At 43.8% G+C, this 22,984-nt stretch overlaps 2 protein-coding genes across 8 annotated transcripts; one reads left to right on the forward strand and one right to left on the reverse strand.

The window, feature by feature from the left end:
• Positions 1–194: 194 nt before the first annotated feature.
• On the forward strand, positions 195–12,328 carry ALDH6A1 (aldehyde dehydrogenase 6 family member A1). 7 transcript variants are annotated; one of them, XM_075151581.1, is made up of 13 exons: positions 208–313; positions 571–633; positions 3,158–3,232; positions 4,222–4,516; positions 4,602–4,763; positions 5,358–5,436; positions 5,989–6,291; positions 7,005–7,126; positions 7,373–7,562; positions 8,257–8,438; positions 9,878–10,057; positions 10,257–10,355; positions 10,791–12,328. In XM_075151581.1, exons 5-13 carry the CDS (start codon positions 4,650–4,652, stop codon positions 10,893–10,895), a joined length of 1,374 nt encoding a protein of 457 aa, XP_075007682.1. In that variant the 5' UTR covers positions 208–313; positions 571–633; positions 3,158–3,232; positions 4,222–4,516; positions 4,602–4,649; the 3' UTR covers positions 10,896–12,328. The 7 variants fall into 7 exon arrangements, with proteins under 7 accessions (XP_075007679.1, XP_075007682.1, XP_075007680.1 ...); XM_075151578.1 differs by lacking the exon at positions 4,222–4,516 and having other exon boundaries at positions 195–313; XM_075151579.1 differs by lacking the exons at positions 208–313; positions 4,222–4,516 and adding an exon at positions 811–1,085 and having other exon boundaries at positions 498–633.
• Positions 12,118–22,742, reverse strand: BBOF1 (basal body orientation factor 1). The gene is made up of 9 exons (XM_075151597.1): positions 22,386–22,742; positions 21,125–21,190; positions 19,257–19,400; positions 18,013–18,149; positions 17,733–17,877; positions 16,821–17,320; positions 15,226–15,330; positions 14,580–14,648; positions 12,118–12,984 (listed from the first exon to the last, which is right to left on the reverse strand). The coding sequence occupies exons 1-9, from the start codon at positions 22,674–22,676 to the stop codon at positions 12,876–12,878; spliced, it is 1,566 nt and encodes a 521-aa protein (XP_075007698.1). The 5' UTR covers positions 22,677–22,742; the 3' UTR covers positions 12,118–12,875.
• Positions 22,743–22,984: the final 242 nt, after the last annotated feature.

The following is a 22,984-nucleotide window of genomic DNA, read 5'->3' on the forward strand; positions in this document are numbered from 1 at the left end:
GGCGGCTTAGCTCTCGCGGCCAATCCACGGCACGGCACGGGGGGCGGGGGGGGCGGGGGGCGGGGGCGACGGGCTTGCTGACGGCGATTGGCTGCGGGCCGCGAGGGCCCCGCCGGAGGGGAGTGCGGAGCGGGCGAGTCCGGTGCGCGGGAGGCCAATGAGCGCGCGCGGGCGGTGCCTCGGGCGGGCGGGGGCGGGGCGAGAGGCGCCGTCGGGGGCCGGGGTGCAGCGACCCTCGGCCGGGATGGCGGCGGCGACAGCGACGGCGGTGGCGCGCGGCGCCTGGGGCGGGCGGCAGCGCGTGGTGCTGAGGGTGAGGCGGCGGCCCCCGGCCCCGCAGCGGCTCCCGCGGCGGCTCCCGCGGCTCGGCGGGGGCCGCGGCGCGGGCGGCGGAGGGGGGTGGCGGCCCACCTGCCCCCGGGGCCCCGTGGGTGGGGCGGTCCGGAGCGGGGAGTAGCCGATGGCGGCGGGGCGCGGGGTGGGTGGGTGCTAGCCGGACCCGCGCGGGGGGCCGGGGCCGGTCGGGAGCCCTGAGGAACCGGGCTGGTCTGTGCTTCCTCTCCCGTCCAGTTGCCGCGGAGAGCCGGTGCCCCCTGGATCGCCTCAGCCGCCGCCTCCTTCTCCTCCTCGGTGGTGAGTGCCCGTCCCGCGGAGCGAAGCCGGCGGGCGGGGGAGGCCGCGGGGCCTGGGGGGCGGCTCCGCCCGGGCTGAGGAGAGGCCGCGGGCGGCGGGAGGGCGCGGGAAAGCCCCGGGCGCCGCCGCTGCCCTCCGCGGCCGGCCGAAGGCTTCCCTCGGGTCTTCTCTCGTAAGGTCTTTTCTGCCAGCTGGGCTCGGCTCAGCTCCCCTCCCCTCCCCGTGGCTCCTGGTTGGTATTTCTGGAACAAACATTTGGGACTGCCCGCGCTCGGGGCACGGAGGGCCCCCGTGCTCAACAGGAGGAGGGGGAAGAAAGTTCCATGTCAGGCTGGTTTGACTCCGGAGCTGAGAAGTGCCCGCGTGGGCAGCGCCCTCCGCGGGTCGCGGTGAAGCCGCTCCGGGAGTGGCCTCAGATTGCTTCTTGTAGCGAGCCCTGCCTGGCGCAGCAGGTCCAGCGAAGGGCGATATGTTACTTCAGTTAATCGCGTCCTGACTTGCTTTCTCCACGTGCCTTAAGTAGCACGCATTGTGCTGCACATACACCAGCCAATTTTTTTTCCGATTTTTAGATTTCTTTTACCATGTGTAATATCTCTTCAATGAGATCAGCAAAAATGAATATAGAATATATGACTAACGGTAATGTGTGAAAAACGATTCTTTCAATCTGTGTGGGCTGGCCTCATATCATCTATCTATGACAGAGAGAGGATCTGATTTCCTTTGGGCGGTATCGAACAACTTTAACTGTTATAGTGCCTTTTTTCTTCCGGTATCCATGGCTGTACACTCTTCAAGTTCTGAACAGCTAAATCATGATTCTCCGAATATTCTGCTTTACTACAGTCCTTGTTCCCACAGCAGGCTCATTCTCTACAGGAAAAAGGTGGTGATCTTATAGAAAAAGTGCAATCAATCTTAATTCAGCATTTCCTGGCTTGCTTAAAATATTTTCCTTTGTATGTGCAATTTTCTAGATATCCCTTTTAAGCAATTTGAAAAAACATAAATTCCATTGCACTGAAGTCAACGTAGCTCATAAAGCACTAGAGCTTGTAGGTCCGCTGCAGATACGTGGCACTTGGGCTAATGGAGTGACTGACAGCAGTAGGATTTTGTCATTCTTTAGACCAGTGCTAGAAGACCTTTTCTGACAGTCAGGAAACTCAGTCAAGGGACTCAGATTTCCTGCACTTCCTTCCAGGTTCTAGAGGGAATTGTGTTTTGTAGACACAGGCTTCTGCCTGTCTTTCCCAAGTGTAATTCCAGCTACATAATCATCTGCAACTTTTTATTTTTGATTCACTCCTGGTGTTACCTCCCAAATCACTAGGTCTTGCTTATCCATTAACAGTCTTACTTTACACTTCTCATCCTAGCTTTCTCTTCTCCAAGCTTTCTCAGCTTGTTCCAACTTTCATTGCTGTTCACTTTTTTCATTCTCATCCACTTTTCACTGTCGTTACTTGTCCAACCAATGCCATTTATATTCCTGATTCTTCCTCTGATCTCTTTCCCTTCGTTACACCTTGGATAGCATCCCAGTCCTCATCTCCCTCTCATAATTCCACATCCTAATTTCTTCACAGACTTCCCTCATATATTTGGGTTTATATCCCAATTCTGTTGATCTGTCCTATTTCTGTTCTTCACACAGCAGATCCGTTTCCCCCTCCTCTTATCTGTTCTCCCCAAGCCACTGTTGTGGCACAATTAACCGGTTCTTGCTTTCTCCTAGTTCTCTCCTTACCTCCCAATATCAACTGCTAGTTTCTAGTTTCTTAATTTGTACAGTCCCAATCTGTTTTCCTGCATGATACAGTTTTGTTGCCTGTCCAGTGCTAGTTACAGCTTCTATTTCTGCTTTTCCTTCTGCCCTTGCCCTGCGTTTACCTGAACTCCTTATTCCCAACTTTCCTTTTCTGTTCTCTCCATCTGAGTTGGAAAGTTCTGTTTTCTGTGCTGCCTACCAGGACAGACGCTGTGAACTCGGCAGATGCAGGTTCCTTGCTCTTAGTTGCAGGACCAAGTGGGGAGCGAGGAAAGTCCAATTTTATGCCTGTAGCTATGAGCTGGAGAGATGAACCTACTTAGTGGCTTGATGGGAAGGAAACACATAGTACAGTGTGCACTGGGTACATGGAATTCTCACAAGGTGAATTATTAACTGTTTCTTCTGAACATTTATGAATTGCGGTTTTTCAGTTTTCTAACTTAGTAAACATTGGGTGATTAAGTAGATTGAAATAGTTCTGAACATAAGCATAGCAATGTATTTTTCTATAACTGCTTTTAGAAAGAATTTTGGCCATTTTGGTATAAAGTGAGAGAAAAATGGGGCAGAGAGCATGAAAAATTTCAGCCTAAGCAGTTAGCTGGGTCTTGCTGTAAATACTGGATCTAGACTCCCTAGTGGGCAGCATAGCGGTAAATGATGAAGGTTTGCATGTAATAATGCACACTGGTATTTAGGCACCTTGAGACAAAGATCACTCACTGTCCAGTGTTTTGTCCTCTACAGCCAACAACCAAACTCTTCATTGATGGGAAATTTGTTGAGTCCAAAACTACTGAATGGATTGATATTCACAACCCGGTAAGTGAAATGGTCTCAGCTTATATATTAGCGACCACCATGCAATAAGGGTCTGTGCCTCTGTTCAAGCATTTGGCAAAAGGGTAAAGTACCTACATTTCTTGAGAAAGGTTTAGGCTTGGAGCTTAAGATGGATTTAGCACTATGTAATTGCTTCTCAATTTCCTTTCCACGTGAAATGTCAGTCATAGGAAAGTGATGACCTCCTTTATCTCCCCTGTGTAGTAAAACCCTGACCCCCGGAAAGGAAGCTTAAACTCCACTTACCTTTTTTTCCTCATAGAAAGGCTCTGTGATCAGTATGTCAAATTTCTGAAGGGTTTCTTTCACCCAGTATGTGAAATCAACTGGGTGTGATTTGATGCCAGCTGAATATGAAGTCCTGATAGAGACTGATTTCACTCTCAGACCAAGGCAAAAAATCCTGACAGCTGAAGCTCCGCTCCTTTCAGAGAGCTTCTATCTGTGAGCCACAATATTCACAGTGAATTTAGAGGTTGGATGCTATGCAGTACAAAATAATCTTAGATTAGTAGCACTTGTACTTGTCTGAGTCCTCCATCAAAGACAAATGGAAATGAGGTTGCACTGAGAATTCTGACCTTTCTGACCCCCCTAGTAAGCATTTGGACAGCAGTTACTAAAAACTTTTCTCTGTAAAGCCCTATTTTGGTTTGCTTTGTGGAAGTGATCAGAGCAGCGAGCCATGTTCATGAAGCTCATTTGGTCTCCATGTGGCAACCAATGTTCTTGTTTAATTTTCTTTCTCTTGTTTTGAATAGTTTCTCTCTTAATGATGTACCTGATGTTTTTGTCATGTCAAAGCAGACTTAATTTTTAAGAGTGCATTAGAAGGAGGTTAAACTGGCAAAGACAAGCTTTTAAAGTTAAAATACTGTAGAACTAAGGTTGCTTATAAAAATCTTACTTTGGCCTAGGTAAACTAACATCAGTGCCAACTGCACAGTTATGTACTGCTTTTTCCAAAGGAACCTTGCCAGGGACAGCAGATGAGCCGAGATGATGCAGAGGGAAAAGACCACAGTCCACAGAAACCTTTGCCTTATACTCTCTAGAAGCTTCAAGACAGACAAATCACTTCAACTCCAACTTGGAAATCAGCACTCCATTTGCAGCTTTCTGGGTGCCTAATTTGAGATGTGTAGAGTGCAGGTTTTCAGAACTATTCCAGTTGTAGCCCAGGCCTTTTGTGTGCACCAGGGAAGGAGTCTTTTGTGTGCTCTCCCCTCAGAAGTACAGCTCCTTGTAGAACAAGGATATTAGGTGTGTGATGTGAAAGGACCGTTGAATGGTTGGCAGGGACAGATGGAAAAACCTGAGTTTTGATGCAGTTTGTTTTTTCCTTCAGGCCACAAATGAAGTGGTTGGCCGTGTACCAAAAGCCACAGCCAGTGAGATGGAGGCAGCTGTGGCTTCTTGCAAAAAGGCTTTTTGGAACTGGTCAGAAACATCTGTTTTGAGTCGCCAGCAAATCTTCCTGCGTTATCAACAACTCATCAAAGACAATCTGGTGAGATACCACGGCTGTGTGTGATGGCTGTTGCTGAATGCATTGCAGTTGACTTTAGGAATGAAATTGAGAGACTCAGGGTTTACAGAATTCTTGATGAGGCATTGTTGCCATGATTGAGGAGCCAACTGGGACACTGTCGTTGAGAGGTGAGATGTAGCAAAGCACTCTCCATCAAATGGGGACAGAGAGGCAGTGCTTCTTAGGGAATATTATTCTGCATTTGTCCCTTTACCAAAAGGCCACAAGAGGAACTTTCAGCCTTGATGGAGAATGTGCCAGTTGATAAAGACAAGTGAGAGAAGTATGTTACTATGTCTTTGGATTTCCCTGATTGCTTTTTCGGTGTGTCCGTAGTGTGACACCTCAAAGCTGTAGAATACAAGCCCACGGTTGTTTTTTCTAAGATGTCACCTGTGTGGCTTATTGGCTTCTTGTCTACAAGGAGCAAATCAGTCAATGTAGGCTTTTCCAGGTTCTGTTCAGTCCATTCATTGTGATGTTCAGCTCTCCGTTAAACTGTCTTATCCTTGCACTCTGTTTCATGGGCAGGCACTTTTCTAACGTTCATAAACTTGTGTTTTCCATTTTCAGAAAGAAATTTCAAAACTCATCACCTATGAGCAAGGGAAGACCCTGGCTGATGCTGAGGGAGATGTGTTCCGAGGCCTCCGTAAGCTGCTGGCTCCTCCTGCTAAAAAAGGGGCTTTGAGAACCCATAGGAAGGGAGGAGGTCTCCTGAGCAACTGATTGCTCTGGGATTCTGTATGTGTAGCTCCCTTCATAGCCTCCTACTGAAAGAAAAGGGGCAATTGTAATTCTAACCTGAAAAGTTCCTTTAGATAGTTTCCTTAAATCACTTCCAAGTTGTTAGATCCTTCCTTTTCCTAGGAGTGACTACAAATTACCATAAAGGGATAAGAACTTCTCGCTTTTGCTCAGATGTCTAAGGTTGAGTCCCAGGTGGTACAATAATACCATACCTGTGCTGCTTTTACTGGGGCTGTTCTGTCTGTGCTCCTATCACAATGACATTTAATGCACGCAAGAGAAAATCCATTCACAATGAGCTCACAGCGCTTGGGGATTTTCTGGAGCACAATGAGTTTTAAGTTGTGGGAAAAAAGGCTGGAAGAAAGACTTGGGTCAAGGCAGTGGTGAGAAGGGCGTTCGGGGACTAATTGTTAACAGATCATCCAGTGGCATATTGCCCTTTCTGCTGCAGAGGTGGTTGAACATGCTTGCAGTGTGACATCCCTCATACTGGGAGAGACCATGCCCTCCATCACTAAAGACATGGACACTTACACCTACCGTCTGCCTCTGGGCGTGTGTGCGGGAATTGCACCGTTCAATTTCCCAGCCATGATTCCCCTTTGGATGTTCCCCATGGCTATGGTTTGTGGAAACACCTTCTTGATGAAACCATCTGAGCGTGTACCAGGAGCACTCATGTTCCTTGCCAAGCTGTTCCAGGATGCTGGAGCCCCTGATGGGACGCTGAATATCATCCATGGACAACATGAAGGTAATAATAGCCCTTCTTGGGAGATGGCTGGAGTGTCTAAGTGTTGTGTTGTGGTGTATGTTCAGTGGAGGTACCATTTGGAGAGTCTGATACTGCTGCTGTTAGATAGGTTTGGACAGATGCTTCAGCCCTTTTTATGGAAATGAGGGGAGGTGACTGGGAGATTCTCTGCCATCTGGCACCAAATCTTTCAGGAGATATGGTAGACAAAATTTTGGGGGCTGGGGTCAGAGTTCCCAAGCCATGTCAGTGCTCAAATTCTATTTAGCAACCTAAGCTCCAAATGAAATAAGTAGATAAATCATCTTGGTTTCCCAAGGAAGCCTAAACAAGAATTAAATGCCTTACTGAATACGCAGTGGATGCCAGTATTCTAGCTCCTAACATGATATTTTTTACAGCGCACACAAGTAGCTTCAGAGCATGAGGATACAAACAGACAACAGTAACTTCACTTGGCATCACTCAGGCACCTTAAGAGATGCTGAAAGTGTGAAGAGATGGCAGAGACCCAGGTGTATAAGGACAGGAGTACACATGCTGAGAAATTAGTGGAGAGATGCATAGACAGGCAGTGGGGGAACTCAGTTGTAGGAAAAACAGAGGCAAGAATTTTGATAAGAAGAAAGATACATAGGTTTAGCACTGTGGGGATGGGAACAGATGGAAGCATTTGTGCACCACAGTTATAATGTATTATTTCCTATTTGAAGCTGTGAATTTCATTTGTGACCATCCGGATATCAGAGCAATCAGCTTTGTGGGATCTAATCAGGCTGGCGAGTACATCTATGAGAGAGGATCCCGGCATGGCAAGAGAGTCCAGGCCAACATGGTAATGCCTCTGAATGGAGCACACTTCAGCACATAGACTGCCTCTGGCTTCTGTGAATGTTAAGAGAGACCACGCCACTCAGCAGCAGAAGCTGACTATGCGACTGATAGTTAAGTGATGAGGCTGCACTTCTTGCCAGCCTGTTGGTAGCAGAGTCGTAGCTACTATATGAAGATACTGCCAGAGAGCTAGAGAAGTGGGCTAGGGTGGTTAATAATGGGAGACTGTGTATGTGTTGTATTTCAGGGAGCCAAGAACCATGGTGTGGTGATGCCTGATGCCAATAAAGAGAACACCTTGAACCAGCTGGTTGGAGCTGCTTTTGGAGCAGCTGGCCAACGCTGCATGGCCCTGTCTACAGCAATTCTAGTGGGAGAAGCTCAGAAATGGCTGCCAGAGCTTGTGGACAGAGCCAAAAATCTACGTGTAAATGCAGGTACAGATTGTGATAATTTCTTACAAGGTACTTCACTTCTGTACAACTGTAGCTTTTTAGGTTGATGTATCCGCCATACTACAGTGTGTCCCTTGGAGCTATTGGCACCATAGGTTTGATGTGTTGGGGTGGGAGCTAGCACATTGTCTGGATTGGGAAACACAGCCCTAGACTTGGTGTTAGGAATATGTAGGAGGGCTTGGCAGTATGACTTTGATGCAAGGTTTACAGGATCGGTCTTGTTTTAACTGGAGCTTTGAGGTTATGTCCTACGTTTAACTCAAACCTACCATTTATATAGCAACCTCACGTAGAGATCCTTCCAATTTGTAGTAACCATGCAATAAAAAGGGAAAATGGAAACAAGTACTTTGGAAAAACTAGACTGTTATTAATTCTAGGAGAATTATCTTTTGTTTATGTTCCAGCAAAGGGGAAAAGTTTCCTTTCTGAGAAGAATCTGTTGTTGAATTTTGGCTTCCTGCTGATCTAAAATTATGCTTGTGACTTCTCTTATTTATGGATTATGAGAGTTGCAGACTATTACTCTTATTCGTTAATGTCTCAAATCTTTGTTCTGTGTCTCAGAAACACTAGGATTTTCATGTTTTTCCTGCCAGTGTAGTTACCTCCATGATGCCTGTGAAGAGGAAGCTGTCAGGATTAAAAACTTGGTGTCTCTGCCTCTTCACAGGAGACCAGCCTGGAGCAGATTTAGGGCCTCTAATCAGTCCCCAAGCTAAGGAACGGGTTTGCCATCTGATTGAGAAAGGAGTAGAAGAAGGTGCCAGACTTCTTCTGGATGGACGTAATATCAAAGTGAAGGGCTATGAAAATGGAAATTTTGTTGGGCCAACGATCCTTGCCAATGTCAAGGTAAAATGACCAAAACCAGCGCTTGATAGTGTATATTGCAGGGTCAATTGAAAAATGGGTTACCCAAATCAGTCAGTAATCAATAATCACCAGGTAAAAAGCCTATAAATGGCTTAGCCTTCCCTTGCACAATTCCAATGAAGTGCTCATTGTAACGCTGTTGTGGAGGTGATAAAAGAATTTGCAGTAGTGCAACATGCTCTGAATGAGGTTAATGATCTTAACTTGAATGGATTGCAGCCAATTAAGAGAAGATACAGGCAGTTTGTACTGTGTTAAACTGAATATCCATTGAGCATAGTGTACTATCTGTAGTAATGGCCAGAGCAGATGCCTAAGGAAGAGTATGATGAACAGCCAAACTTGCAATTTTCCTACCTCTGTTATACACTCCTGCAGTTTGCAATTTAAGGATTTGCAGAAAAAAAAAGTTAAATATTTGTAGAAATCTTCACGAGAATAGTACAGGATAAGGTACAAAATCTCTTTGTTGTTGAATATATTCACAACTTCGTTGAGTCAGCCCCTCAACATAATGCATGGTGTGCAACAGATGGACACTACTATGGGGGAATGTTCTTTACTAGGTACACATCCACGTGAGTTTTCATACCTAAATTTTTATGCATAATTGTTTATGCAATTAGCTGGTATGATTTCCTTAGTATTTAAGTATTCAGTTCTTCGTGGGCCTTTTGGTGAGTGATTCCATGATAGCAAAGCAATCGTGATAATTCTGCTATTGTACTTTGTATTCTTGGGATTTTATTGATTTTTATGCTATTATATAATTCAGGCTTTTAATCTATCTCAGAATTTTCTTGCCTTATTTTCATTAAACATCTTAAAATACTTCACTTTCACACTGTGATGTGTCATAAATATTGTTAGGTATTCAAAAATAAAAGTTTCACTGAGATTTTGTGATTCTTAGTTTTCTTATACAGTGGTTAATAATATCGTAAGCCACATAAAACTTAGAACTTGTCTAATGAATGTTTTGTAGTTTGCTGTATTAGCTATTAGTGATTAAAGTACTCTCCAACTGGTGTTTTTGTATTTGTCAGATGTTGCTAATTATCAGACATAAATCCCGGACACTGAATTGGAAAGGCTAGCAGTTTCTAGTCACTTTGTCAACAAGAACTGAAGTAAAGTATCCTGAATTAATCCTGGTCTTAATCAGCCTTGGTAAGACTAGACCTGTAGGTGAGGTTAGGCAGGCAGTAAAAGCAGAAAGTGCTCTGGAGATGAAAAGTGGTACCCCCTTTAGTGGACTAGATAGATAGCAGGGCATGGGAAATGGTGAAAAGGCAAGGAGGACTGAAGGATGGCCTGTGGCAATGCAGTATGGGTGATCCTAGGAATATCCTGAGCATTAGCAGCATTTTTATTATATCCTGTATACAAGCTGCTTTTTCTGTTGTTTGTCTTGGCAGCCAAACATGACTTGCTACAAGGAGGAAATCTTTGGGCCTGTCTTAGTGGTTCTGGAAGCAGACACTTTGGATCATGCCATTGAGATGGTGAACAATAACCCCTATGGAAATGGAACTGCAATCTTCACCACCAATGGAGCCACAGCTCGGAAATACTCTCACTTAGTAGATGTGGGGCAGGTATGTTCAAGCTAGAATTGTTGCTATTAGTGCTCGCCATTTACAGTGGGTAGCCATCCAGCTGTAGTGACTAATCATGGACTACTTGGCCAACAGTACCCAGCCTCAGATTTAAGGAAACAAAATGCGGTAGCTTTTGGAGAGCGCTCTGCAATCTGCTACTTCTTGTGATTAATATGGCAGCTTTCCTTTGGCTTAGGTGGGTGTCAACGTTCCAATCCCAGTACCTCTGCCCATGTTCTCTTTCACCGGCTCTCGTGCTTCTTTCAGAGGAGACACCAATTTCTATGGCAAGCAGGTAACTTACTGATTGAGAGTATCTATTGGGTTGAATTGTGATAAATCACATTACAAATGGCAATGGAGAGATGGTCACTGGACTCATTAGTAAGGAGACTGAAGCCATCTCAACTAGGAAACTGAAGTCCAGCCAGTGATCACAGCCACCATAATGCATGTTACAATAGCAAATTCCTTTTTTTGTCCCTTAAATATAAAAAAGCAAGGGTTTTTTTTAGGAGATTTGAGAAGGGAGCAAGAATTAAGTAGCCAGCTTTCTCACAGAACCAGAATCTTTGGGGAACTGGTAAAAGGAACAGGCTGACAGGAATTGTTCCCACAGAGGAAAACTCAACCCTCTGTAGAGAAAGAAAAAACTGTTTGATACACAAGTGCACATCTGAAGAATTCATAACGCCAAACATCTGATCGTTGTGTCTCTCCTTTCCTCCAGGGAGTGCAGTTCTACACACAACTGAAAACTATCATTTCTCAATGGAAAGAGGAAGATGCCACCGTTACCAAACCTGCTGTGGTTATGCCAACTATGGGAAACTAAATCAGCCTTTGTAGATGCCATTCCTGGTGCCCTTCTCCTATGCTGCACTTTCCAGCTTTGTCCTGACTATCATAATTTCCTTGGGAATGAATAGAAAGCTCCATTTTCTCAAGGACCTCTGTTTCTGTGCAGATCAGGCAGGCTCATGTAATGCACAGTCTGTGTTTTCTGTTGCTGTCAGTGTTTTTTGGCTAGCTGAACTCAATTTTTTTCCTACAACCTATCACAGAGGAAACAACCTTATCTAATGGAAAGGGCAGACAGTGAGGTGGGTCTTAATTTGTGTTGCTTTCCAGACCCTCTGAACTTGAACATGACTCTGGTTTCCACTTCAATATCTTTAGCCTTAGTGACTCGCTCCTGGGTACATCTTGTAGCAGTTTTCTTTACCTCTTTATCTTACATCTTAAGATTTTGAGTTCACCTTACTCAAAGATGAGTACTCATTTTGAGTGACATAACTGGGACACCTTGGGTGTCTCATAGAAGTGACTTTACATACAATGAAGACAGCAAGTTTCAGTGTTGAAAATGTCAGTCTTTCATCTGTTGAGCAGTTTCCAAAACATTTGGGAAATAGCTTTCTAAGGATTTTTCAGGAAAGCATATTTGATTGCTTGTCTGAGGATGAAAAAAATTCCTGTATGGTACAGTGACCTTTTCCATGCCTCTGACAGCTTGAAAACTTCTGTTCCTGTTGTGCATGTGGCTTGTATTCTCCAGCTTGCTGTCAATTCCGTTATACCTGAAAGTTGTTTGGTGCCTTTTTACTGTGCTAACAGATACGTGCCTACAGGTCCTCTAACATAATGAAAATGTGGAAGCAGAAATATAAGCATGTATATGTATCTTCACGTCACAGCATCATGTGGGTCCGGGTGGAAGGACGAGTAAGTAGATGGGTCAGTGGGAGGAAAGAACACGTTTTTTAATGACAAAGCAGCCAGGCCTGTTCTGTTCGTTTCTTTTCCTGACTATAGCTCTATTTCTTGTGTTGATTGATTGACTCTTTGCTACATTTGCTCACAGTCACGTTCTTTAGGGACTGCAGGTCCCATTACTAGAGAAGGATAAGACTTGGTATACCCTGTTTTTAAGAATCTGTGCATTTGGAGCTGGAGAGCCTATGTTTTTATTCCTGGTTCCTGGAAGATCGTGCAGCCATGAGGGATCTGCAGGGAACTCATTCAAGCACCCACGAAAAATAATATTACTCTAATGATTGTAACCATTACTTGTTCTAATTAAACAACCTGAATGTGAACATTTTATATCTTGCCTTCTGGTAAAGATGCCTTGTAACTGACAGTTACGTGTTAGTGCAATTGCTGTGCATTCACTAATGTTTGTATCTTGTTTTTTTTCCTCTGCTATACCCTACAGGGAAATTCTCACCTTGCGATTTGGTTACGAATTAAAAACATGCTAATACATTTCTGCAGAATATGACTGTTCCTTGGTAAGACATTATACAGCTGTGATGTTGACTTTATTCCCTTCTTTGCAGAGTCTGGTCTGTGACTCCTGTAACCCATGTATACATCTTCCTTTTACAGTATTTCAAGGACCTCTGTACCTATTTCCTCATACAGCATTTCAAGGAATGCCTTGGTTTTGTTTCCACATAAACATTGTTTGATCACAAAAACTCTTAAGCTTCACGTAAATGACTTTATTACAAACTGAAAATGTATCTTCATCAAATTATAGCAACACGTATATACAGAGTTCTAACCACTAGTCCAAATCCTAGTGCTCTGTACAGGGTCATCCGAGCTCCTGGCTTCGGAGAGAATAAAATCTTTACTTTAAGAAGGAGGAAAATAACTATATTTCAGGTGGATTTCAAACGCGTAGTCAAAGCAGCAATGGAGCAGACAGATTTAGAATTCACAGCTTTGCTCACAAGATAACTTCCAAATGAAAAGTGCAGATGAGTCAGTAATTGCTGCGCCTGTTCATGCAAAGTGTACAGCTGCCTTACCCTGTTAACATCTGAATATGCGGAAGGATTACTGCAGAAGATGATGAATCTGATAATTCGGCCTGCTGTGTAATGAATATTAGGTTGGGAGAAGTATTTTCTGGGCTGCAAGGTAAAATATTCTAGGTAAATCACCATTAAGACATCAGCATTCATTCATGCACCTGGGAAAGGAATACTAATTAACAGCCTCTAATATTGTCTATAGTTCCTCACTTTCAAAACGCCTTAATTTTCTTCGTAATCGATATTGCTATTCTGACTTTTCTGTTGTCCTATTAAAACCCATTGTATCTTTCCTTTAGAAATTCTAAAATCCAGCTTCTCCTGTAACAAAAACAGTTTATTATCAAGCTTACGCTGCTCCCTGAAGAATTGCAGGAGTATCCTTGCACTTTTTCCAGGCCTGTTCTAGACACTTGTACAATCTTTTCATTTGCGCGCAAACATCTTTTCTGATTATCTGCATTTCCAGCAGCATTTTTTAACGAGATTATTTTAAATAATTGTACTAGAAATACAAATCTTGTATCTGCCTTTTTTAGTTAATGAAATTCCTTTTTAGATCAAGCTGCAGATGCTGACTGATCATTATGTACCTGCCTCATCTCACTGCTGTTACTGCTTTCCACCCACCTGTTTATTCTCCTTTTTATTCCAGCATTCACTATAAAAAAATAAGCTAAAGAATATATATTATACAAAAGTATAATCTAAGTATAAAATATCTCATAATAAATTTCTTTAGATTCTATTAAAATACAATTTTATAGTCAACCCTTTGTCTCCTGTTAAAAATTGTTTCTTGCCTAGAAGGCACTGCAGTCTAGATTCTTAAAGCTTTTTGATACTCTCAAGTCCAAAATTTATGTTAAAATAGTTAACCACCTTTGAGCATTGGGCCCTGTGACTTCCACTTCTGGTTTTTTCCCGTCTTGTGCAAAAAAAGGCTACAATTCACTTCCACTCCCGTTTCTGGAAGTGGCGGTCTGCCTCTCCAAAGGAGGTGTCTCTCATCTTTCCATATAAATCCCTCCAGGGCTCCTGCTTATGAACTTTTATCTGGTCATTTGACGTCTGACTATTACATTTCGGTTTGTGTGCTTGACTGCCTCATGTCTGGCATGACAGCATGCCAGAACCCCTCCCTACTTATTCCTCCGGTGGAAGTTGATATTGCTTGCCTTGGAGTGTTATAATTAGCTATATAGTTGTATCTGAGTCTGTATCTGAAAATCAGGCATATGAATCTTCATCCTGGTCCATTGCCTCTAAGTGATTCTATACTGAATGCAACATCAGCTTAACAGATTTTGCCTTTCAATCAAAACTCGCTATGCTAGCTGAAACGCGCCTCCTTGTATGATCATGGCCTTTCACAAGAGAATCCTCAAAAAATAATAAAACTGCTTTTCAATAAGAAGAGGCTTTAAGGGGGCATGAGATCAATTTATTTTCATGAGAGCAGAGTCTAAGTGCCTGCTGCTAAAAGATAAACATGACCAGAAATTTCAACATAAATAAAAAAATCCATCTTTCTAGTCACACGTACATTTATTTGTGTATAGACACACTAATATAGATCTTCAGACAAACCAAAGTATTCTAAAGTGGGAAGGATGACAGAGACAATTGCATCCATTTATATATAACCAGAACTGAGGAGATATTAGATAATGTGATATAATTTAGTATCTTACCGAATTTTGCTTTTTTCTTTAGTATCGTCAGGAGCTGGAGCTGAAGTAGCCAAAACTCTGGTGTATTTCCTGCGAGGAAGACACAAGAGCAAAGTAATTCTCATCTAAGGGTGACTGATGCTCAGCCAGGTTTCTAATCCCACACCAAACTTGTTTTCTAAAACGGACAGCAAGCAAGAAATGCCAGGGCACCTGAGCTGTTGCCCTACACTGTCCAAAATCAGCACTATGAATCAAACATGAGTTCAGTTCACTATGGAATTCTGTATTTTACGGCAAAATCATTACAATTAAAAGGGAATGAGGAGAAACAAAAAAATTTTTAAAAAAAATGGCTTTAATCATAAGTCAACTTAAAATGAGTGTTTGTATTCCACTCCTCAAGCTTTCATACTCTACAGCTTTATGTGTGCTCTTGTATGTTGGCAAATACTGATAAAAGGAGTTAAATCCATGCATGTCAACTTTTTCAAAAGATTAAATCACCTTTTTCAAAAGGTTAAAGTATCTCATACCAAGCCACACAGTAAGTTAAATTCTTATGTTAGATTCAGGGTTTCTTGCAATCCCCTGACCTGGAGTTATCAGCCCAGCTCCTGTAACAGGGAAAGTTCAGCATTCACCTACTGAAGAAACAGAGTATTACCATGGATTTGTGCCATTCATTTTGGCAAAAAGCAATCGCAGAACACGTTCTTTTTGTTCCCATGTCAACTCACTGATATCCACTTTTTCAAACTGAATTTTTTCCCTGAAAAACATAGAAAAGATCAACGTATTAGAAGAAAATTTCAAAGGCATATCTCTCATGAATTCTTTATGTGTAAAACAGGTTTTAAATTCTAGCTCTGCATTGCTCTTGTTCAGCTATTCATAGCATGTAAATTCAAAAAATACATCTAAGCACGCAGCGCTGACTTTTCAACTTCTAAATCTATGGCTCTCTAAACTAAGTAGAACAAAACCAATGATTTCTGTTACACGTGTAGTGGTTATAAATACTGGGAGGGGGAGGGTTAGTACTAACGTGTATTAGTTTCAAGCACGTTGTCCTTCCCTTGCTTCTCCTGTTCATACATAAAAGGGTCAATAAGTATAACCAATTTTCATTCTCAGTTCCAGTCTCTCCCTTCTCTTGCTCCAAGGAGAAGCTTCCTTAGATCTCAATAATGACTTTCACCTCTGATTTTTCACGAAGTGTTTCTGCTGTATCATTTTTGAGATAAGATAGCCTGAACTGAACAAAGCATTCTGACTGATTGTGTGTCGCCTAGTTATTCAATAGCCAATGCATACTAAGCAAACATTTTATTTGGGAGCAGGATAATTTTGATCTCTCAGCAAGGCTGTATGCAAACTTCAGCTATGAGGGACCTTAACCCTATGGCTTAAAATCCAAGTGCCTGGACCCTGCTGCAGTTCGTAGGCACAGATTTCTAGCAGGAGGTTGGAGACCTGTAATCCTGGCCACTGCAGCATGTGTAGCCCTAATTTAAATTAAGCTGCATCCTAATACAAATTCTGAGATACTCACACTTATAAATCTGAGATTTTGTTTTATTCACTATAAAATGTAATCCTGTCAATCAGTACTGTACTGCATGTGATCTTGTTTTTGATATGTCGGTGACTATTTCATGTAATGGCTTAATTTTTAGATTGTTATGAAGCTTGAGGAAAACACTGAAAGCACAATGCAAAGCAGGGGCTTCTGACATATGGAAGAACAGTTGAAAAAAGGCTGGATTTGCCATCCACGGATGTTTCTGTTAAAACGATCAGCAAAATAATGAAGAGCTGTTACCATCTCAATTGTAATTTTTAGGCTTCAGTGTTGTTAGCTCACTGGAGTGAGTAAAAAGCAAAAGAGCAATGCCAGAAGAGCAATGCCTATAAAACCAAAAAGATTAGCGAAGTAACAATAATTATTAAAAGGAAGCTGCGGAAGCACATCCATACGAGAAGTTCTATGTCAAATTCCATAGCACATGGCAGAATATGTAAAGAACTCTTTTGAGCTTATCTTTAATTTAATCCATAGAAATAATGACCAAAAAGTGATAGCCTAGTTGAAATTAGGTGCCCACAAGGTCATTACTAATTGATAGGATATTACACCTCATACAGTTATTCTCACTACAGAAGCCTCCACAAGCATTCCAAATCTAGACAATATTGTCACGCAAAGGGTTTTTTCAGGTGTGCTAGGAAGATAGACACTAGTTTTTGGTGTTTCAATACCGGTAGCATTTCTCTGCTTCCTCTAGGTCTCTGTACACACTATTTGTGCTATTTATGTTGCTTTTGAATGTTTTGATTTTGGGAAATTCTTCCTTCCCTGCACATGCCTCCATCATTTTTCTGTAATAGGCAGTTTGGACCTTTTTCTTATAGTGCTTTCTACTGGATATGATCTCCTGCTTCACATGTTCCAGAGCATCTAGGAAGAACCTTTCCACCTCAGTCCTCTCATTTAAGATATTCCGGGCTAGTTTCTTCACTCGGTTCATCTCCCGATCCTTCATTTCTAGTAGTTGCTGCAGTTTCTTGATCTCCACCATGCTTGCCTGGTTTTCTATCAGCACCTGATGTTGTGTTTTCTGAGTCTCTCTCATGGATTCTCTGGTCATGCGACATAAGGCCATCTTCAGCTTTTCCACTTTACGCTGCAGATCTCTAATCTGTGCTTTCTGGCAACTGATCTGTAGGATCTTTTTTTGAATCAAACCCTCATTGGTTTCCTAAAAGATGAGAAGAAATTATTTGGGCTTTTATTTAATTTGCACCAAATCTGGAGGTTGTTTTTTTCCCCCCAACACTGACAATGTAGTAAACATGCTGGCACCTTCACACTGGAGAGTGAATACTTCTCTGGGATCAGGTTTTTGTTTACAAAAGAAGCCAGATGAAGAAAGCTTGGTATGTGGTATATGTTGCAGAGACACCTATTCTTAATGGGCTAGCATAGGAAACTCTTCCTTCCTTCTCCTCCATAATTAAGATAGAATAAGTGCTCTTCTTCAGACAACTCCGAATTCAGTAACTGCGGAGGTGTCTGACCAGGAAGAGGTTAGTCTCAGTAAATTTACACCTGTATGCAGATGTACCCCTTCCTGGAGGAGAATGAAACAGAATTAAAACCAGAGCAGAAACCTTCTCCTTTAACAGAAGAGTTTTGCCTTCTTCTAACTTCTGTTTGATTTTCTGCAATTCCATTGTCTCTCTCAGCTGGTAAGCAAATGCACTGTGAAGACAAACATTCTCCTTAAACACCTCTCTCCCAGTGCTGTTCAGCTGTGTGAACAGAGGGAAACAAAATCCAAGACCCTTAATCACAGCCTTTCTTGCTTTTCTTATATTAAAATCAATACTTCAGTGTCCTAATTTCAGAGCTAAGCTGTAAAATTCTTACAGGTCTGTACCAAGTTTTCATAGCTTTGCTTCATTTTGTTCTAATAAAAGTTTCTTTAACTGCCTGTCAATCTTTACCTTTTCTTCACCAAACCTCCTCTCCAATCTCATAACCACTTCCTGATGTCTCCTGTTTGAAATCTCCATATTCTCTTTTAACTATGATAAAAAATAAAATTTATTTAGTAATGGCGTTTTATTTCAGCCATATAACAAAAAGTATGGATGTACTCTTCAAGAAGGAATTTGGTAGTCTTTCCTGGCACTACCCACAGTCTTCATCAAATTTTTACACTATCTATAAAATTCACTTAACCTTCTGACTTGTATTATTGCTTTGCTTCCCCTTTATAGTTCACCTGTGCCCACATTTTCACACCACTGACAGTCATTCACACACCGTCACTGTTTAATACTCAGTTTTAGAAATGTGCTTTACTTTGTCTATTCATTCAGTCATCAAGATCATTCAAAGTCCAAAGCCTCAAGCGTTCTTTGAAAAATGCCTAACTGGCATTTGATATCTTAACTTAAAAGAAGCTATATATTAATAATCCAAATGCTGTTGACCAATCATTTGTCTCCACGGAAAGCATTTGGTGTTGTTTCTAAGCCCCTTCTTGTGGTTGAAAAAAATTCCAGCAGAGCTGAGTCAGTAAGGCACTTAAATTGCTCAAGGGACATTTCACGTTATCAGTCAACTGGGATACTTTTTTATCCCAGGCTGAAATGTTTTACAGTCAATACTACTATTTAATATTTCTATTACAGCTCCAAAGTATTTCTGATTAGGTCATGTGCTGTATAAGCGCTTAGTGAAAGACAGTCCCTAGTTTTACATTCTAAATGGCTTATGTGGTTGAAAAGATGATACAATACTAGCGTTCATATCCTGATTGAGCTGACTAGTGAGAAATTGGTCAGACTTGTACTGCTTATAGTCAATTGCTAGCTCCTCCATACATACCTTTAAAGTGTGTACTAGATGCTCTAGTCCATTCACATATATGTTTGTATGATTCCATGTTACTATGTAAAAAACCAGAAACAACCCTACGGCACCGGACCACTACAGAAGTGAGTTCTGGCTACAGAACTTGCATTTTATCAACCTAGTACTTTTCCTCACTCTGTAAACTGCAAAGAAAACAATCCAGTAGATTGGCCATGTCTGGTCTCTTCCACTCCCAAACTCTATGCTGCCATGAAGACAGAAAAGCTGCTTTTTAAATAAATATTGCAAATGCATATTTGTGACAAACTTACATCTTCCAGCTCTTTCTCCAGAGCTGCTTTCTCCCTGTGGAACTCCTTTATTAATTTCAGTTCTAACTGAATTTGGCCAATTTCTCCGACTTTTTTCTGAAATTTCTCTTCCAGTTCTTTTATTTGTTGTGCATAATAGCCTGCCTGCAAATCAGAAATTCTCAATAAGAAGAAAACAAAATGAGAGAAACCAGTCATCAAATATTGTAACATAAAACACAGAGCACACAGAACTGAAAGTCTGAAATTATACCGAGCTGCAGTGTTTTACAAAACACAAGGAATTAATCATTAGAAGAAATGCTGCAAAATCAGCAGAAGCTACCTTCTAGTGAAATAACAAGTCTAGAAATGAATAGTAAGTTTAAAGCATAAAGTCCATAATATCGTTCTATTGAGTTTGCGTGGCCAGGTTTTGGTAGCGGGGGGGCTACAGAGGTGCCTGCTGTGAGAAACTGCTAGAAGCTTCCCCTATGTCCGATAGAGCCAATGCCAGACGGCTCCAAGACGGACCCGCCACTGGCCAAGGCTGAGCCCATCAGCAAAGCATCTCTGTGATAACATATTTAAGAAGGGGAAAAACTGCTGCGCAACAGCAGTGGGAAGAAAGGAGTGAGAAAAACAACCCTGCAGACACCGAGGTCAGTGAAGAAGGAGGAGGAGGAGGTGCTCCAGGCACCAGAGCAGAGATTCCCCTGCAGCCCATGGTGAAGACCATGGTGAGGCAGGCCGTTCCCCTGCAGCCCATGGAGGTCAACGGGACCTGTGGACCCGTGGAGAGACGAGCCCATGCTGGAGCAGGTTTGCTGGCAGGTCTTGTGACCCCATGGGGGACCCACGCTGGAGCAGTTCATGAAGAACTGCAGCCCATGGGAAGGACCCACGTTGGAGAAGTTCGTGGAGGACTGTCTCCCATGGGAGGGACCCCATGCTGGAGCAGGGGAAGAGTGTGAGGATGAAGGAGCAGCAGAGGCAATGTGTGATGAACTGACCACTACCCCCATTCTCCGTCTCCCTGCACCACTCAGGGGCAGGAGGTAGAAAAATCGGGAGTGAAGTTGAGCCCAGGAAGAAAGGAGGTGTAGGGGGAAGGTGTTTTAAGATTTGGTTTTGATTTCTCATTACCCTACTCTGGCTTCTAATTGGCAATAAATTAAATTAATTTCCCCAAGTCGAGTCTGTTTTGCCCGTGACGGTAATTGATGAGTGATCTCCCTGCCCTTATCTCGACCCACGAGCCGTTCGTTATATTTTCTCTCCCCTGTCCAGCTGAGGAGGGAAGTGATAGAGCAGCTTTGGTGGGCACCTGGTGTCCAGCCAAGGTCAACCCACCACATCTATCATCTATAGCCTTTTCTGCTCTTTACAATCTGAGGGTGAGAGAAAGTTCCTTGTGGAGTCTGCTTGATGGGAGACAGCTGTCTTAAAGTGCAGATGAGCACAGTTCTGTGTTTCTTATTGAAGCCAGATTAACAGATAATGATTTTCTCAGTTCTTTTTAAGAATTCTTCGTTCAACAGCAATGAATGAAGGAGAATTATAAAAGAATTCAAAGTAGCTATAGTTTATCTCAGTAAAAATGAAACTGTTTTTTGCTGTGCCTCTGGCCTCACCATTACCCAGCTGGTTCCTAATACTATTTCAGATGCTATAAAATATTCCTACTACTATCTGAAATAATACTACAGAGTCATGGGAGAACTCCCACATCACCATTGTTTTTTTCAAGTTCTTTCTTCATGCAACATTTTTGCATCAAAACCTGTAACAGTTAACTGCCCTAGCTTGTTCCTCATACTAAAATCAGAACTACTTTTCAGCCCGCACAGAAGATCCCGTTCTGAGGACAAAGAGAAAAGTTAATTCACCAACTGCTTCTTCTCTTCTTGCACTTGCTGTTTCAAATCAATCAGCTCCTGCTTCAGTTTCTCAATCTGTGAAAAGAGAAATCAAGAAACAATAACTATGAGGGGAGGAAAAAGTATCCTTGCTGTGTTCATCTCTTCAAATTTAATTATGAGAAGACACAGAAAGAGGGAAAGGCCCCTCGTTTGCAGTGTTCAGGTCAATTAAACCATGTTTAAAACTGTTTGATTTGTATTAAGCATAGGAAATAATATAAGCTTAAACTATAAAAACCCACAGACAGATCTGTGACTCTACTGAAGAATGAAAACTATGTGGACAAAGGGTTTTCTTCCTTTCTGTTTTGGATAGCGGTGCAGTGTTAGAGAAGCAGTTTAGAAAAGGAGAAAGACAGATACAGGGAGAAAAACAGGCAGTTGGAAAAAGGTCTGAGTAAGATCTTCTCACTGGATAGGCTGAAAGAAAACAGTGAGATGTGAACAAGAAAATTGTCTCCTACCATTTGACCTCACCAATGTTCTGGGGACCAGAGCTTTGTATCTTCTCATCCAATAAATAGGATATTAAAATAATTTAATTTTAATTTCCATTTTCAGTTTCTTTTTCTAACTGAAAAAGGGGTTTGCTTGGAACTTGGATTTAGAAAAGTAGGAATAGGACTAAAGTGAAATAATCTGCGATGGAGGAAATGGAAGCTACAGCGTAGGGCTTCTTTTTCTTCATTGTGTTCTGAGTAGAGTTTGGCTCTATTTTCTCTAAAACCTACTCCAGGTAGCTAAAACCAGCAGATTCCCCCTTAACTTTCTCTTTTTTCAAGCTTGAACAAACGCTTCAGCCGCCTTCATCACGCGCTGAAGCCCCCGGCCACGACGGTGCCCTCCCCTGAATCCGTCCCGGTATACTGCCCTCTCCCTTGCTCGGGGGGGGAGCAAAACCGGACGCCCTATTCCTGTGCGCGGGAGCCGGTCCCAGGCAGGGAGGGCACTCGGGGCAAGGCCTCGCGCTCGCAGCCCAGCCCGCCGAGAGCCTTCCCGCCGCAAGGGCGCACTGCTGCCTCGCATTCACCCGGCCCGCCAGGCCCCCGCGCGGCTGCCTGTCACCGGGGCGGGACGGGCACTGCCCGCCTCCATCTTTGGCCGCAGGCACCGAAAGACAGCGCGGGGGCAGGACCTGCCGTTAGGTGTTTCGCTGCAGATGGCTGCACGCCGGGAAGCTGTATCAGGAGGCCGGGGGGGAGAAGGGCCTGCCCGGCTGCGCGCACACCTCCTCCGCCTTCTCCTGGCCGTGCTCCGTGAGGAAGGTCACCGCGGCCGCCGCCTCCCTCCCCGCGTCCTGCTGTCGCCACGGCAGCTCCGCGTTGCTGCTGGCCAGCCGGCGGGTGACTTCGCGGTACTCGGCCCGGGACGCATCGGTCGCCGCCAGCCAAGCCTCCCGTAGCGCCGCGCCGACCTCGTCCCGCTTCTCCTCTGACACCCGGGCCGCCTGCTCCGCCGCCGTCGGCCTGCGGGAGCGGGAGGTGCCGCTGCGGCACAGCGACCGATGCTCGCCCGCCATGGCCCCGCCGCGTCTCCACGGCAACCCGCCCCGCCCGTTACGGCGGAGGCCCCGCCCCGTTGCCTCGGTTACCGGCCGCCGCGTCGCCTGTCCGCCCGGCGCGTGGCCTGCCTCAGGACCCCCCCGCGCCCGCCGCAGCTGAAGCGAGGAGCGCGCGGCGGCCTGTTCCCATGGAAACCAGACGGCGCCTTCCCGCGACGCACAACTCAAGCGACGGGCGCGTCACGCGGGCGCGCTGACGTGACACGCCGGGCCGGCGGGATGTGGCGCCGCCAGCGCTCCGAGCGACCGGTGAGCGCGCGCGGCGG

The sequence above is a fragment of the Calonectris borealis genome, chromosome 5, assembly GCF_964195595.1.
Source record: "Calonectris borealis chromosome 5, bCalBor7.hap1.2, whole genome shotgun sequence".
NCBI classification, from domain to species: Eukaryota; Metazoa; Chordata; class Aves; order Procellariiformes; family Procellariidae; genus Calonectris; species Calonectris borealis.

Excerpts from the sequence above, each read along its gene's own strand:
- ALDH6A1 (XM_075151578.1), top strand. The coding sequence starts at position 245 with ATGGCGGCGGCGACAGCGACGGCGGTGGCGCGCGGCGCCTGGGGCGGG. Across the intron at positions 3,233-4,601 it reads GGATTGATATTCACAACCCG|GCCACAAATGAAGTGGTTGG; the intron begins GTAAGTGAAATG and ends TTTTTCCTTCAG. Across the intron at positions 7,127-7,372 it reads AGAGAGTCCAGGCCAACATG|GGAGCCAAGAACCATGGTGT; the intron begins GTAATGCCTCTG and ends GTTGTATTTCAG.
- BBOF1 (XM_075151597.1), bottom strand. The coding sequence starts at position 22,676 with ATGGCGGGCGAGCATCGGTCGCTGTGCCGCAGCGGCACCTCCCGCTCC. Across the intron at positions 19,401-21,124 it reads AAGAAGAGAAGAAGCAGTTG|GCAGGCTATTATGCACAACA; the intron begins GTGAATTAACTT and ends TCTGATTTGCAG. Across the intron at positions 12,985-14,579 it reads AAAGAAAAAAGCAAAATTCG|CCCAGAAAATACTTCTCCCA; the intron begins GTAAGATACTAA and ends TTTACCTTGCAG.